Genomic DNA, 17,501 nt, shown 5'->3' on the forward strand with positions numbered 1-17,501 from the left:
ATTATTATTTTGCACTAGTATGCTCATGACACATTAGGTGTTAGGTGGTGAAGTGGGGAAAGAGATAGGTGCCAGAATGACTAGGCTATTGTGGGCAATTTAGCCTGGACATCAGGATATACCCTACTTTTTACAAAGGATGTCCAGGGATCTTTTATGGACAGAGATAGAGGAACTCGGTTTTACATCTCATCCAATGGACATCATTAGTTTTACAGAACAGTGTCCTCATCACTCCACTGTAGCATCAGGATACACATTCAGACCACAACACCTCTTTCAACATCAGCCCAAGCTTTACCTATTTGGTCTCCCATTGAAGCACTGTTTGGACCCAAACATACTTAGCTTTAGGTTAAATTCCTGTACTGAAGTGGATGCGGTATGGCTGAATACACCAAAAACATACATCTAGACTTTTTAAGAGATATTTGACAAAGATGGAGAGTGGTGGAATTTGGCAGCAGATGACGTGACCTCTACCTGTCATCAAACTACATATAATATTTTAGAATGGAATGGACTGCAGAAGAAAGAGTGTCCTAGGATATTCTCTTATAGAGATGGTTGAGGGAATATCACGATTTTAGACAGCTATCATCAAGGTAAAGGGTCGATACTTAATAGAATTAAGTAGAATTTAAAATATAAGATAGTTTTGATTTGTTTAGTACTTTTTGAACAGTGGATAAAATCCACCATTCTGCCTCACTGACTGGGGAAAAAACTCATGACTTTGCATCTTTATGCCTCCACAATCTCCTGGATCATGGACTGCCAGACCAACAAACAGCAATTTGTGAAGCTCAGGGGCTGTGTAACAATGGAGCACCATAAGGAACTGTCCTGTCTCTCTTATTGTTTACCCTCTACACAACAGATTTCCTGTACAATATCAGCGCTTGCCACCTACAGAAATTTTCAGATGTCTCCTCCCTCATAGGCTGCATTAATAATAGAGATCTGGAGTACATGGGGCTTGTGGACGACATAATCTTGGGGTGCATGAACAGCCACCTGCAACTCATTATCAGGAAAACAAAAGAGTTTGTCTTGGACTTCCAGAGTGCCAAAGAGCCCCAGAGACCAGTCATCATTCAGGGGCGGATATGGAAGTGATGCAGAGTTACAAGTACCTGGGGGCTCATATAAATAACAAACTGGACTAGCCTGAAAACACAGTGGTGCTGTACAAGAAGGCCCAAACCAGACTGTACTTCCTAAGGAGAATCACATTTTTGATGCATGGGGCAAGCTGCTAGAAATGTTCAATTTATGCACCAGTCTGTAGTAACCAGTGAATAGTTTTATATTGTGGTCTCCTCAGAAAGCAACTTGAGCTCAAATGTTTCAGGAAAGTCTGCTCCAGTACAGGGCTAACCCTGGACACACTGGAAACTGAAGTGGAAAACAGGATTGTGAAAAAATTGGATGCCATTATCGAAAAATCCCCTCCATCTCCTCCAGGACGGGCTCTCTTTGGAGCACTTTTAGCCACATTCTCACTTCACCACAGTATGCTAAGAAACGCCCCTGGGTTTTTAAATGCCTGCTGATATAAGGCAATTGAATGATTCCCCCCAGCATCCCAAACTAAATTATGATAATCTAAGTTCATTGTGCAGTTTCCTCACAGCAGATGCATTTACACATGCTTTAGCCAAATTAAATAATATTGTGCAGTATCAGAATATTTTCAATTTATTACTTGAATCTCAGTCATTGTGAAAAAAAGCCAGAGAGCTTTGCATAAATAATTTGACAGATCCTTTGCAAGAGAGAGAGCATAGATTAATTTTTTTAAACCACACTTAATTCTGCATATCACTTCACAAAATATTATTCAACTTAGGGCTTGCTCTAGGGCCTGCAACCCTGAAGTTGAACTAATCAGGTTTTAAAAATGTATGGAAAGAAGGATTACTTTTCTCTGCAAGGATGACATTCCTGAATTATACTCAGAGGCAGAATTATTGTAGAATAGACAGATTAAGTACAATAACTGGTGATGGAGTTGGGAAAATCAAGCCAAACGTCTTTAAATGATCTAAGAGGCAAAGAACATCTACACAAGTAAGCTAATGAAAACACAGATAAACAATCAGAACACACAAAAGTGTTTATCAGAAGACAAAACCTGACATGTCAGTTCATTGTTGCTAAATAACAGAGCATGATGAATAGCTTGAGAATTACATTTCTCTGCTGCTTTTTTCTTCCTACGTTGTATGCTGATGAATTTATGATTAATAACATCTGAACATGTGTTTTGCACACTGCTAAGAACTTTCCTTATGCAGCCAAGAACTATACAGTAGGTCCTCAAATTAAATTTGTGCTTCTTAAGAATCAGAAATTGTACATAAACAAGACACTCTGATACAATCCTTACCATTCAATGTAAGGCCATTGTCTTGCACACCATCACTGGTGTTCTTCCACACAACATTTTTCACATCCTCCAGTGCCTGGGGAGCCAGTGGATTGCCAAAGCAAGCTTTCTGAGGAGGCAGTAAGAAAAAAAACACTATAATTCAAGTGCTGTTAAAAATTCATATCTAGTGATAAAGTAAACAGAAAAAAGGGTAATTATGTCATATATTTACAATAATAAATGACAGATGATTCATTTTTTAAATTACAGAATAGCACTATACACTATAGAAATTCAAAAGGTAAAAAAAACAATATAAAGCTGGCAAAATTCTCATCATGTACCCTTGCTGCCAAATTATTTTTCTAGCCTTATATACAGTAAACTGTGGACACAATTGTGGACTCTACATATTTCGAAAGCATATATTATCCTTTGTTTAAACATAGCATGTATGTTTTTGCAACAATTAAAATAACATAAACACATCCAACACATAAGAGCAATAATAGGAATACTGTTGGTTACCTGAAAAAAGTTTAGCTCATCATCACTAAGTATTCCATCGTTGTCCTGGTCTGAGATAGTGAAGATTCTACTTAGGGCCCTCACACACTGTTGTCTCAACTACAGCTCAAAAGACAATGGATGGTCATGAGAAAACTCAAAGGTCAAGCAGCACAGTAAATCTGAGTAATTATTAAAATGCAGCTTGAAAAATATGTACATCTGTGTAATACAGTTTATTACATTCATTCATTTATTAAAGTTGCCATTTTATTATACACTGGCAAAATACCCGCGCTTCACAGCGGAGAAGTAGTGTGTTAAAGAAGTTACGAAAAAGAAAAGGAAACATTTTAAAAATAATGTAACATAATTGTCAATGCAATTGTTTTGTGACTGTTATGAGTGTTGCTGTCATCAAGGATTTGATTATCATTATTTGTTTCAATCAGGTTCGTATTTGGAGGATGTGTTGTGTTTAAGTTACATTCCGTGTTTGTCTAGTCTATCCCTGACCATCTCATCTTCGTTGTCAACTGTTGTAAAGATAACAGGTTTCATTCATCAAAGTGATCACTACCCAAATTGGTACTCGTGAATCTAACATGTTTAATAGGCATTCCCGGTATTAAGTTGTGGATTTGCCTGCGAATATTTAGCGGCAGCCTGTCTATGAACTTAATTTAAACTTAAGGTTTACACCGTGCTTTGTTTCCGCAGTAGCTGCGCTTATGAATATGCTTGTATGCGTCACTCTCTTCATATTCTTTTGCTGCCTTCTCAATTGTGTAATGCGTTTTTTGTTCAGCGCTCTTTGAAGCTCTTGCTTGTTCTCTGCGTACTCCGTTCACAGTCAGTTCACGTGAGCCGCTCGGAGTACATGCATCGAAGGTTCTCAGCTGTGCTTGTGCTATCTCGTGTGATCTTGCGATGTCCACGGCATTATTTAATGTTAAATGTAAATGTTTAATGTAATGACCCGGCACTTAAAAGTTTCTCTCGCACTTTCGCTGAGTTTGTGCCAAACACTAGTCTATCCCTGACCATCTCATCTTCATTTGCAAAAGCACAGTCCTTCACCCGCAAATATTTAGCGGCAGCGTGTCTATTGGATTGCTGCTGACGGACGGCCTTATATGGGCAAGCACTCAATTACGTGGGAGGTGTGATGGGGGACGCAACTCCGCCTCACACAGCGACCGAGCTGCAGGCTATGGCCGTATATATGTATGTAAGTAGGTTCCAGTTATGACCGTTACGCATAGAATTTTGAAATGAAACCTGCTTAACTTTTGTAAGTAAGCTGTAAGGAATTAGCCTGCCAAATTTCAGCCTTCTACCTACATGGAAAGTTGGAGAATTAGTGAGTGAGTGAGTGAGTCAGTCAGTGAGGGCTTTGCCTTTCATTAGTATAGATTAGCACAAAATGGAATGTGGAAGAAAAACACTATAGCAGGACTCCACTGCTTTTCAGGGAAAATCAATTTATAATGGGCTCAGTCAGATTAAGTGTAAAATGCCCAACAAAAAACAATTTACAAATTCCTAATTTCTTTAAATGTGTAGCCTATGGTTATATGATATATGATTAATTTAAACATATTCTAGTATGCTCTAAGTAATAAATTGGTTAAAGTTATATACTGGGGGCAGTGAAAATACAAAACTTAAAAATACACTTTGTTTACTCTGAAATTCTGGAAATGTAACCACAGTTGCTATGCATCTGCACTATTAGAACTTTATTCACACATAAAACACTACCAAGATGCACAAGCAAAATGGTGATGCAAGTAACAATGTAACAAAAAAAAACATCACACTTCAGTCTCATAGTGGATTACAAAGCAGTGTGAATTAAGCCCAGTCCTTCCTTAGAAATACCAATTAGTGGCCTCTGCTTTAAAATGAAACATATCAATTTTCAAATGTATTAAAGCAAGAATTCAGAAAATTTTAAAGCAGGTGCAACGGCAGTAACATATGCTATATTGAGAACATACAGTGTTTTACTTATATGCTAAAATAAAACAAATGTGACATAAAAAATAACTATGAGCTCTGTATTATAACAGAATATAAATAGTGCAGAGATATACACTCACCGGCCACTTTATTATGTACACCTTGCTAGTACAGGGTTGGATTCACTTTTGACTTCAGAACTGCCATAATTCTTTGTGGCATAGATTCAACAAAGTGCTAGAAACCTTCCTCAATACTGGCAAGATAGCCTCACGCAGTTGCAGGATATTTGACAGCTATATATTTAAGATGCAAATCTCCCATAGGTGCTACTGGACTAAAATCAGTTAACTGTGGAGCCATTTGAGTATAATGAACTCATTGTCATGTTCAAGAAACCAGTTTGAGATGATCTGAGGTTTGTTACATGGCAAGTTATTCTGCTGGAAGTAGTGTTCAAAAGATGGGTACACTGCGGTCAAAAATGGATGGACATAGTCAGCAACAATACTCAGGTAGGCTGTTAACTGCATTAACAAGCATTTTACAGGTGTACCTAATGAAATGGCTGGTGAGTGTAGATTTATCATGATTATTATCAATTGCTGATTATTTTCTACCATGGCATTTGCCAATCTAGCTTATTTCAATTTAAAAGAATTTTTAATACCACAAGATGGTCACATCAATGAAACAAGACATACTTGCCTTGTTCTTATGAAAGTAATAATTTTAATAATAAATGAATTTTAATATGATTTATTAAAAACGTCTGCAACTGGAAAATAAAAACTTTAAAAATCAAATGATTTTATTTAATAATAAAGATCCAAACTAGTGAACCCAAAACACTATCTGCATTAAAAATTCACAATTTTTAAAAATGTCAGTACATTTTAGCTTTGTCCATGTCTGCTAAGGTACATCTTAGAGTGAAGTACTCTGAATACAGAATTCACAAAGCACAAATAAAATCAAATCTGCAAATGTCAGACTTTGCATTTTAAGCCATTATCAAGTAGTAACATTGGCAAAGTCTACAGTATACTAGTTTTGGGCAGCATAACTTTACTGGAAAAGTACTGAAAACCTTAAAATTAAAAACAGTATTTTACTAGAATGTTGAGATTTTCAGTACTGGAAGTAAACATCAGCTTTACACTGAAACCTCTCCCCTTGATACTACTGGAGTATCCATGGAAAAATTTGCTTAGACATTCTGAAGGCTTCGCGAAAGAGCATTCATTGACATGACTGTGACATCATGGGGGACTACCTCATTGTTTTGACCTGATTAAAAATTTCCCTCATAGGTTCGATGCAAACCAGATTACACAGGGGTGCCCCACCCCCTAACTGATCCAATGCAATCAAGACCTTGCCATTGCCTTATTGTCAAGAATTCAAGGGTGAACATCCCCAGATGTGACTTCATTAAGGGCACCCCGTCACTGCAATATTACTTTCGAGCAATTGTGCAGTGTATTAAGGTGGCTGGAGTAAGGCAGGGATGTTTTGTAATTATCTGCTATTTGCTTTGGAACCATTCTAATACAAGTACTGAGGTTCAGCAGCTGGTATCAATACTGAAGTCAACATTTTATTACCTATCCAACACTACACTATACACACTACATTTTAAATTAACGTTGCCAGAAGAGCAACAATTAATGCATCACAAGAGGTGGAACATTTTGTCTGGTCTCATAAGGTTCCCTTTCCTGCAAACCCCTTTTAATTTAATTGTATGATGTTGGAAACATATAGCATTTGAAAGTTGTCTTGCAAGGTGCTGTTTGCATTACTTTTCACTAATAAAAGCACTGGTTAAAAGTGAACTTTCTGGCTTCCTCTTTTCCACTATCAAATGTCAAAATATTTTTAAGTTAAACCCTGTAAGTATAACTGTGGTTACGTTTTAAGCAAAAACAATATATTATTGTTCACTTAACCAGATGAACTCTTTTTAATGTTAATGTTGTGTAGCGATGTCTTTAAGTTCTTTTTCAATTATTATATTTTAAATTTGTGTAAGCACCCTGGACACTCAGTAATCAGTATACATAGAATAAATTGAACTAAAGTGAGAAACTAGCACAGACCATGTCACAGAAACAATATGCTCTAATAACTGAACAAGGCTAAGCGCAATATCATGTAGGTCTATGATTCTGACTTAAATAACCATACCTGTTTATTTTCAGGATCATACAGTGGTGCAGTAGGGTGAAGTACGGCTTTCTGAGCATAATAGAAGAGCTCTGAGATGTTTTTCAAATTCTTTGCTGAACACTGAAGTAAACAAAAATTGTGGCTAAATAAGATCTTTGGGCAGTTACCATACAGTTGTTAACGAAGAAAAGGCTACAAAACATTAATGTGAAAAACATAAGAGTCAAAATTAAGTTCTACAGTATTTACAAAGTACATTAGACTGCAGTTTGTATCAGGAGATTTATTTTTGCAAAAATAACTAATTATTCAAACCAGATATCTACAGAAGAATATTCTCTGCTTTGAGTAAGCAGTTGAAAAGGCTAAACAAATGTCAGCCCATAAACAAGAGAACAAAAAATCTAGACATAATCAGGGAGCTTTAGACTTTTAAAGGCAACAATAACCTCAAATATATTTTAATAAATTCAATTAAGTAAATGGATAATTAACATTTCTGCTATATCTCAGCCAATGGGTTAAATGAGCTACTGTTTATTACCCATGTCCAATTTCTCACACACGCCAATCTATACTTACTTCAACACAAGTTTCAATCTCAGAAAACTGGTTCATAATAGGTAAAATAGACTCCATTGAACTGCCAGGCTGCAAGTCAGACTTATTTCCAACAAGAATGACGGGAATTCTAGAAAAAAAGAAAAACAAAACCTCTTAAAGGGGTTTAAATTTTAGTTAATCTTTGTTATTGTGTCTAAAGAAACATAATTAACTATGTGAAATTCATTTTGAAAACAGAAAATGTGAGTACAGAATTGAGTTCTAAAATATTCAATACTCTTTCATTAAGTGTAAATAATCTGCTTATGATACTGAGATGCAGTATAGCTTTCAACAAATAAAAAATGAGTTTACAACCTATAACCCCAAATGCAGGAACTGTTTCAAGCCTCTATCAAATGGTTATTTTAATATCTTCTGTCTTCCACTGTGATCTGTAAAGGTATTAATTAAAAATTGCATTGAATGGCTGAATATCATATAGGTCTGGTGTAAAAATTGTGTAGCTTGGGGTTATGTGATCTTCTCCTTTAATCTTCCAAAAAATGTAGAACTCAGGATCACTTCTAATATTAAAAAAATGAATTAAAAAAGGAAAATGGCATTCAGAAAAATAGAAGTTCCCATGAAGTATTTTTTTTTAAATTAATGAGGGTGTAAAATTCACAACTGTTATAGATTTGATGGTGGCTAGTTTATCCTTTCACCATTTATAAATGCTAAAGATATACATACACCAGAAATTGACAGGTTATGCTCAGGGTACGATAAATGGTTAAGGTTATGCTCAGGTATATTTAACAGATTTTTCAGAGTTTAGATACTGACTTCATTACTGAACTTCCTCATACACTATGACAGAACAGTGTAACAAAGAAAGTAGCTTTTACAGTGCATCCGGAAAGTATTCACAGCGCATCACTTTTTTCTCATTTTGTTATGTTACAGCCTTATTCCAAAATGGATTAAATTCATTTTTTCCTCAGAATTCTACACACAACACACCATAATGATAACGTCAAAAAAGTTTACTTGAGGTTTTTGCAAATTTATTAAAAATAATAAAACTGAGAAATCACATGTACATAAGTATTCACAGCCTTTGCTCAATACTTTGTCGATGCACCTTTGGCAGCAATTACAGCCTCAAGTCTTTTTGAATATGATGCCACAAGCTTGGCACACCTATCCTTGGCCAGTTTTGCCCATTCTTCTTTGCAGCACCTCTCAAGCTCCATCAGGTTGGATGGGAAGCGTCGGTGCACAGCCATTTTAAGATCTCTCCAGAGATGTTCAATCAGATTCAAGTCTGGGCTCTGGCTGGGCCACTCAAGGACATTCACAGAGTTGTCCTGAAGCCACTCCTTTGATATCTTGGCTGTGTGCTTAGGGTCGTTGTCCTGCTGAAAGATGAACCGTCGCCCCAGTCTGAGGTCAAGAGCACTCTGGAGCAGGTTTTCATCCAGGATGTCTCTGTACATTGCTGCAGTCATCTTTCCCTTTATCATGACTAGTCACCCAGTTCCTGCCGCTGAAAAATATCCCCACAGCATGATGCTGCCACCACCATGCTTCACTGTAGGAATGGTATTGGCCTGGTGATTAGCAGTGTCTGGTTTCCTCCAAACATGACGCCTGACATTCACACCAAAGAGTTCAATCTTTGTCTCATCAGACCAAAGAATTTTGTTTCTCATGGTCTGAGAGTCCTTCTGGTGCCTTTTGGCAAACTCCTGGTGGGCTGCCATGTGCCTTTCACTAAGGAGTGGCTTCCATCTGGCCACTCTACCATACAGGCCTGATTGGTGGATTGCTATAGAGATGGTTGTTCTTCAGGAAGGTTCTCCTCTCTCCAGAGTGGAACTCTGGAGCTCTGACAGAGTGACCATTGGGTTCTTGGCCACCTCCCTGACGAAGGCCCTTCTCCCCTGATCGCTCAGTTTAGATGGCCGGCCAGCTCTAGAGAGAGCCCTGGGGGTTTTGAACTTCTTCCACTTACAGATGATGGAGGCCACTGTGCTCATTGGGACCTTCAAAGCAGCAGGAATTTTTCTGTAACCTTCCCCAGATTTGTGCCTCAAAGACAATCAATTTTGAGCTTCATGGCAAAGGCTGTGAATACCTATGTACATGTGCTTTCTCAATTTTTTTATTTTTAATAAATTTGCAAAACTCTCAAGTAAACTTTTTTCACATTGTCATTATGGGGTGTTGTGTGTAGAATTCTGAGGAAAAAAAGGAATTTAATCAATTTTGGAATAAGGCTGTAACATAACAAAATGTGGAAAAAGTGATGCGCTGTGAATACTTTCCGGATGCACTGTAATTAATTTTTGGAAAAATTAGATACATCTGTAGAGATTCCCTGTTTTGACTGAAATACAGACTTAATTTTTAAGTTGGAAACATCTTTTGGCGCATCCACAATACACGCTGTCTCAGGAAAGTGAACCGTATCAGGCGGAACCCCAGCCACCCTGCACTGTCACTTTTCACCGTACTCCCATCTGGGAAGTGGCTAAAGTCCATTCGGACGCGCACCTCCAGGTTCAGGAACAGTTTCTACCCAACTGCAATCAGACTCATGAACAATCAGTAACCTTGTGTCACCTCCACTGCTACCTGCACATATACTTGTGCCACTGTCTCTATTTATTCCTAGGATTCTAGTTTTATTTATTTACTTATTATATTCATTTATTTATTGTGTGTGGGTTTTTTTTTGGTCTATGTTCATTGTCTGCAGGGGCACATGCAAGCAAGCATTTCATTGTACATGGTACTTGTACTTGTACACATGACAATAAAGAATTGAAATTGAAATTGAATGTGGCAAAAATGTTGATTTCTGGGTCACATGCAAAACCATGTGCAAGTTTTAATAACACATGAATGTATAAGAATAATATAATTTAATATCTGGGGCTAAAATTAAAAACATATAAGCATGTAATAGAATAAAACAGTTCTTAGAACAAATAATTGACATTTACAAATCACAAAACATCACAGAGTTCACGCCTATCCACCTCAGACTTCATGTTACTGTCAGCTGAAGAGGATGTCACAAAGTTAAGAGTTACACTCTGAATATTGACTGTCAGGTGGAAAGAGAAAAAAAATAGGCACAAGCCCAGAGTAGTTTAGCACATGTCTGGTCACAAGATAAAAAGAATTATAACAGTTGTACAGATCTGCTTCTTTTGTCTATAATGAAGTACAGACCCTGTATCCACCCTGTATCAATTTACAAACAAAAAACACAATTTAAAAACATGTGAGATGAATATAATATGATAACATAGCAAAGCTTTTTGTGCTTACTTGTTTCCTTTTTCAGCTCCTCCATTAATAAGAGGAATCCATTTTGTTCTAATCTACAGGAAGAAGAAATATTAGAAACATATTACTACGGAGAATAAATAATATTCTCTATCAGAAAGAAACTAACTTCTAAATAATAGTAATTTTATCTGCTCATACTATTAATAATTGATTTTTATAACTTTGTTTTTGAGATTAATAAGCAAAATATATATGCCATAAGCTCAATGTTAACCAGTATAGGCAGAAGAGTAGGTATCTAAAAATAGCAAAAATGCACCTTGCTTTGAAAAAAACTCAAATAGTCTACCACATAATATGGAGTTATATACACATACTTAAACAACATATACATCACATTACAACTGTTTCATTTTATAACTTCATCACATAAAGTTTCTACTTAATAACTGCTGTAAGATGTATTCACAACAGATTTACCAAATGTCAGGATTAAATATTCCCTGACTTGACTTTTTAAGGCCAAGGTGCAATTACACCCATAAGTTGTGAGTAAATTGATAATGCATCAACTAAATGCTGTGCATTTTTTAATGTAAATGATTGCATACTACAGGTAAAGTCCAGGATTTGCAAAAACAAATTTCAGTTGCTTAAAACTGGCAATGCATCTCTTGAAAGAAATGAATGCAAATCAGTGGTGGTGCCACTTGCACGAAGTTTACGTTATCCAAAATTAAGGTCAACTCCTATATGGAACTTTAAAGGGGATTGGGAGTGAGGGGGAAAAAAAGCAGACAATATATCAACTATAAAGATTAAGACATTACAATAGTAATTAAAACATTCTTTTAAACGGAAAATTAGTTTAACCTACTTTATGACAGAACCATGTGTGACTGTAACTGACAAGAAGTAAACAAAAAATAAAACAAAACTATATTACATACAAGATAATGTGATCAATGAAATTAAGAAGCGTCACTGACACATGCAATGAAATATGCTATTTAAATGTTAATTAAACACTTGACTTTACTATTGTGACTTACGGTACAGCATTAAGAGAAAGAATAAGCCTTAGCAAGGAAATGGACTTTTAACATATGAAACATTTTAAGGTTGAAAAAAAAAAAAACAGTGTTTATGCAAAAGGTGGAAAAGTTTAGGTGTGATGTGGAGCTACGCCCATAGGAGAACAATTGGGTAGTGGTGGGTCCAAATTCATAAGGCCCTTACTGTACCTCATGCAGGTGGTTTCACTGGGTGTTACGATTGTCTCAAGGTAATTTCAAAATCCAGGAAAGAAAAACCTTACTGTTCTTTTTGTTTATTTTCCTAACATTGTTATTATTATTATTATTATTATAGACATAATAGGTGCAGCACTTTCAGTAGCACCTACTGACACTGAGGTCCAGCTGAGAAACATTAACTATTATAAAAGGAATAACAATAGCAATTAATTAGCGGGAACCTACCAAATGAAATGAACCAATATGATTATTTGTTATTGAATTTCTGTGCAAACAATGTACTGCCCATAACAATTACTAGGTTTGAAGTAAAAGCTGATCTTAACTCTAACCTGGTATACTATAGAGCAGTTTTCAGCATGTTGTCTAATCAAAGGCTATATGTTCTGGACTCTCAGATAATAATAGGTGCTGACCTGTCCAACAATCTCTATTTAAAAAATAAAGAATTTTTAATAACAGGCCACTCATCCAATCAAAACCAACATTTCCTGATCACATAATGTTTCCAAAATAAAACTTGAAGGTCCCCAAGATGCTATTTTCTGCTATTCTTTGTAACTTTTATGTTTTGTGTCTATAAAGCCCTGTGTTAAAGAGTTTAACCCGAAAATAGCTCAAAACACACCCTTTAACAACAGTGCTGACTGTATGTCTTTTTGAAGAACTGGCTTTACACTATCACCTGGCATCTATCATACTTGTTCATGTATTAAATACTTCTATCATGTCACCTCTTAAACAATGTGGTATTGATTTATTTTCTCCAGATACTTGCAAACGTAACATTTAAATAATCCCCCCCATTGGCTGACAATGTTGATATGTTGATCAATTTGGCCAGTACTGGAATAAGCCTAGTAGCTCTCCTTTTCTTCCATAAAAAAGGTTTTGCCAAGGTTCTATAAAGAGACTTTAATCATTATACAAATTTGGAGAAGCAATGTACATTGCATTCTGGTCACTAAGTACAGATTCAACTATTTGCCCTTGCAAATGTAGTTTTAAGGATTTATTAGATTTTAACAATTTGATGTATGAGTTTTCTTGAACTCTTTAAGAATTACAATTATGTTATTCACAGACTCAAGTGGGATACAGCACAAGATTATGAGGTTCCAGGGTACCACTATGGTATGTCATACTGGCAACTGAACCCATTGCTCTTCAAAGGTTCTCAGTATTGGGTATGAACGAGTAGCCAAAATCAGGTTCCTCTACAGAATAAGATGGACAATTCTGGAGAACCTCAGAGCTAAGCTGATGTGGAATAACAAGTCCCTAACACGGGGCATCAGGAAACTGCTTGTTACATTGAGATACTGTGGCATTGTGTTGCACAGGATGAAGTTGTGTTTGCTGTAATCTGTTGCCTATGCATTCTTGTGCATACTTGTTGTGAATTAAAAATAATGTGGGCTTTATATATATTGTAATCAAATATAGGCCACTGTGAAAATCCGGAAAAACCACGGATTCTGTTTCATAGTCAAGTTATGTACATATTGATATATGTATTGTAATTTTAACAGTCACCAGAAAATGGAGCACAAATGTCAAGAGTCCTGTTTGCAGAATATTTTTATTTTACCAATTTAATAATATTAATGCAATTCAAATTCTGATACTTTTTTGTATGGTTTCAGAGAACATTGTTTTTAAATAATTTTAAACATTGACCTTGAGATTGTTAATTAGTATTGCCTAATTTTATTTTTATATTTTTTAATTTTTTTCTTTCTTCATCCAGTAAAGCACTTTGAGCTACATCATTTGCATGAAAACATGCTATATAAATAAATTTTGTTGTTGTGGACTGAGTGTAAGTAGGCCAAAACATCATTGAAATTACACCTTAATGTTTTAATATAGAGATTTTGAAATAAAATAATACCAGAACATTGCAAATCCTGTTTCTGTATAAAAGTGATTTGACTCAGTTTACAGCATTACATTCCTTGATTTTGAATCTTGAAATAGTAGTCAAAGAATGCAGTGTTTTACACAACTTTAGACTCACAAGGCTTGTGCTTTAGTGCACCCCCTCTCAGCTACCTTTTCAATGGTCGCCTCCTCCGTTACATCATACACCAAGCACACCACATTGGCCTGAAAGGAAATAAAGTAAAAAGTAAGTTTTGTATGCACAATACCTTTAATAAGGCACATCCACCTTAAGAAAAAAATGCATTAATAAAGAGAAGAGGAAAACTGGAACTTTTGCTAGAATATCTACATACAATATGCTAAGACACAATTATTTCCAAATTTAAAAAGTAAAATATCTCCCATATTAAAAGATAATACAAGACTTTGCAATCTAAGAAGATACTGAAAAAACAAAAAGTCTATACAGCATCACAGATTAAAAAGGACTAATAACAGAACTTCAGGCTTTTGCACTAAACCCACACCCACTCACCTGACAACAGTTTAAAATCAGCAATCAATTGAACACTGAAATTTTTGGCATGTGGATAGAAATTTAAGTACCAAAAAAAACGAGAAGCACACACAGACAGAAACAGGAGGTACCATCTCCATCAAGACAACGGCCTGGTTGAGATCAAATTCTTGTCCATTAGAAGTGAAAATCAGTGTCTTCTACCACTGGGCTACCTCATCCTACTTAAAATGCTATCCAAATATATAAAATGTGTTCTATCTTTGATTGTAATTTCTATAAAGATGATTCTTGTGATGTGATGTCTTCATAAATGTGATTCTTCATTGTGTTTGCACACATTTTAAAAACTGTTTAAACCTGAAGAACATACAATGTAAATCAATGTAAAAAATGGTGATTTGTGTTTATTTGCTTTTTGAAAATTTAAATAATCCAGAAGTAAACACCAAATAGCACCTCAACAACTGATAATTTTTAATTACGAAAGATAGTAATGGAATTGAAGTTTAGAATAAGCTGCATGTATCTTTATAAATAAAATGTGCTTCAGTACAGTTACATGAGCAGTTTGCAGAAGACAACTAAGCTTCCACATGTTTAAGCTTTTAGGATACAAGTACTTAAAGAATATAATAAAGCTGTTTTTGTTCTTTCAAGGTAGCTGATGATAGACAGACTTGGCTCCAAGATAAGCATAGGAGTGCAAGCTACTGCCTCAGAGGATCAGCTATAACACTGTTGCATTCTTAACAAAACAAACTCCTTCAATGGTTCCATGTAAACACAAACATTTCTCCATCTTCAAATACTGATTAAAACTATGGTTATAAAATGTAGAAATCAAATATTAGTGCACTAAAAACTTACATTAAAAATATAAATTGAAAAACAGTATATATTTAAAACCGAAGTTATGCATGTTTAGCAATGCGTCCAGAGACTGGCAACATGGCTTATAAACGTTAAAGCAATATACACATTCTATACAGTGATAAAATTTGTGAATTAGCTGAAATACGCAATCTCTCCATTACTCTACCATGCTTATACACTACTAAGATTTTTACTTTTTTATTTGCCTTTCTGTAATAGTATACAGTACACATAATCTAAGTCTGCAATACATCAATTTAAAGCAAAACACAGCTCACTTTACATAGGGGAGTACAGAATTTCATCCGAAGACAACCAAGCATGTATCTGGTTTCCAGCACGCAGAAAACTACCGAATACAGCTACAAGTTTTAAGGCACTCCTGCCATGAGTAATTACAATCTCTATGTACAGACTTCACAAAATATTCACAGCAAATATATTGATATTTCAGAAACTACTCCCCATCTCATACACTTCTAACACTACAAAGCACCTGTGTGCTTTCTGCATGTGATAAAGAAGTACAATCAGTTAATTTTTAAAGTAGCAAAAGGACAAGTGCTACTGGAACACATTCACTGACTGCAATACAAATGGTTTCACAGAAACAAAAAAGACATACACACAAGATTGTTTTTTTATGTTATAATGTTTGCTGTTATGACTGACTGTGACTTTACGATTTGTGGATAAACTAGGCCTGAATCTATTGGTGGAAGTACAAGCAGTCCTGTGAAAACAGCAACTATGCAGGAAAGGCTCGTGCCATTAGTCTTCCATAATTTTGCATCAAACTAGAGTAGGTACATGATTTCTCACCTTGACAATCTCTTCCCGCATTACATCTTCTGATTGTTCTGCCTCTGGAAGCAAATAAAACAGAGGTAACAAGAAACAAAGTTGAGCATATAAATATTCTTTTATAAAATGGGCCCTTCTTTGAACAGCTATTGAGAATGTATTGTCAAAACCTCAATGAAAAGAATGAAGTGCAGGAATCTCTGAAAATGATTATAGTGCACAAGTTACCTAAGACGTATCAAGTGATTAAACAGGAGCAGATGACATAATAGTGCATGTATGAAACCCTTATTAGAGGTTAATTATTTAGTTTCCTTAAAAGGTAGCCTTAGTAACCCTCTAAGTGAAGTCATTGGTACATGACAGCAAAGGTGACCACAACCAAGAAGTTACACTAACCTAGCAGCAAAAAAAGCTCTTAGCAAAAGTGACAGTCTGAGAAATCAGAGGTAAGACAGTCAAGATCAATTTGTTGCTACAGCCTGTACCTGAATAGTCAACAATGTGTGTGGGCACCCTCTCTGGAGTCACATCTGCAGGAATTGTTATTTCTTCAGCACGAGGAGGAACCTGATAAATGCATAAGAAAAGAGAATTTGAAAGAAAAATACAATTACATGTTCTTTTTTACCCTTTTCTACTTCAGTTACGTTAATAATTAGTGGAGTTCAAAACTCAGCACTTTCCTCTGTATCTTTTTAATAGATTTCCCATATCCCTAAACACCTGCTGTCTCTTCTAACTCTGAAAAAAAATGTTTTAAGGCCAACCTTTGTTATTACAGTTCCCCACTACCCAATGTAACTGTAAAATAATGCAAGAACATTCTGTACCTCCTACTCTGTAAAACTGCCTCTCTATATCTGCCCATTAAGCTACCTCAGTAATAAAGTTCAAGTCACGTGTGAATATCTAAATCTAAGTAAAACTTTAGATCTTAATATATTTACTTTTAAATTAACACATGGGTATTGATCATAATGAAGGTGCCGATTCCTCTTACTTATATATACAGTGTTTGTCCACTTTTGTTATACCTTCAGCCAGTTTAAAACAAATACAAGCATTTGAATACAACATTTGATATGCTGTTTTGTTTATATTCCTAGTTAGTTTGATAACCCGTTGTCAGTGCAGTCATAACTATTTTCATATTTGTTTTTGTTGTCATGTAGTTTCAATAACTATTAAAGAAAGAAAACAACAAAATCTCAAGCGAGTTTTGGTTCTAAAAAAAACCTCCAGCTCAAAGGTGTGCAAGTTGTTCCAATGTTTGTAAATTCATTTTATACTG

General features: G+C 35.5%; 1 protein-coding gene across 3 annotated transcripts in view; it reads right to left on the reverse strand.

Annotated features, from left to right (window-relative positions):
* rhot2 (ras homolog family member T2) overlaps positions 1-17,501 on the reverse strand; it is a 52,001-nt gene that overhangs the window by 28,989 nt on the left and 5,511 nt on the right. For all 3 annotated transcript variants that reach the window (XM_039775450.1, XM_039775451.1, XM_039775452.1), the window contains exons 3-10: positions 16,696-16,777; positions 16,226-16,269; positions 14,179-14,232; positions 10,907-10,959; positions 7,601-7,709; positions 7,037-7,138; positions 2,903-3,001; positions 2,393-2,501 (exon numbers count right to left, since the gene is read on the reverse strand). In XM_039775450.1, coding sequence (XP_039631384.1) covers positions 2,393-2,501; positions 2,903-3,001; positions 7,037-7,138; positions 7,601-7,709; positions 10,907-10,959; positions 14,179-14,232; positions 16,226-16,269; positions 16,696-16,777 — 652 coding nt within the window. The remainder of the gene's footprint in view (positions 1-2,392; positions 2,502-2,902; positions 3,002-7,036; positions 7,139-7,600; positions 7,710-10,906; positions 10,960-14,178; positions 14,233-16,225; positions 16,270-16,695; positions 16,778-17,501) is intronic.

This window comes from Polypterus senegalus, chromosome 13 (genome assembly GCF_016835505.1).
Source record: "Polypterus senegalus isolate Bchr_013 chromosome 13, ASM1683550v1, whole genome shotgun sequence".
In the NCBI taxonomy this organism is placed as follows: Eukaryota; Metazoa; Chordata; class Cladistia; order Polypteriformes; family Polypteridae; genus Polypterus; species Polypterus senegalus.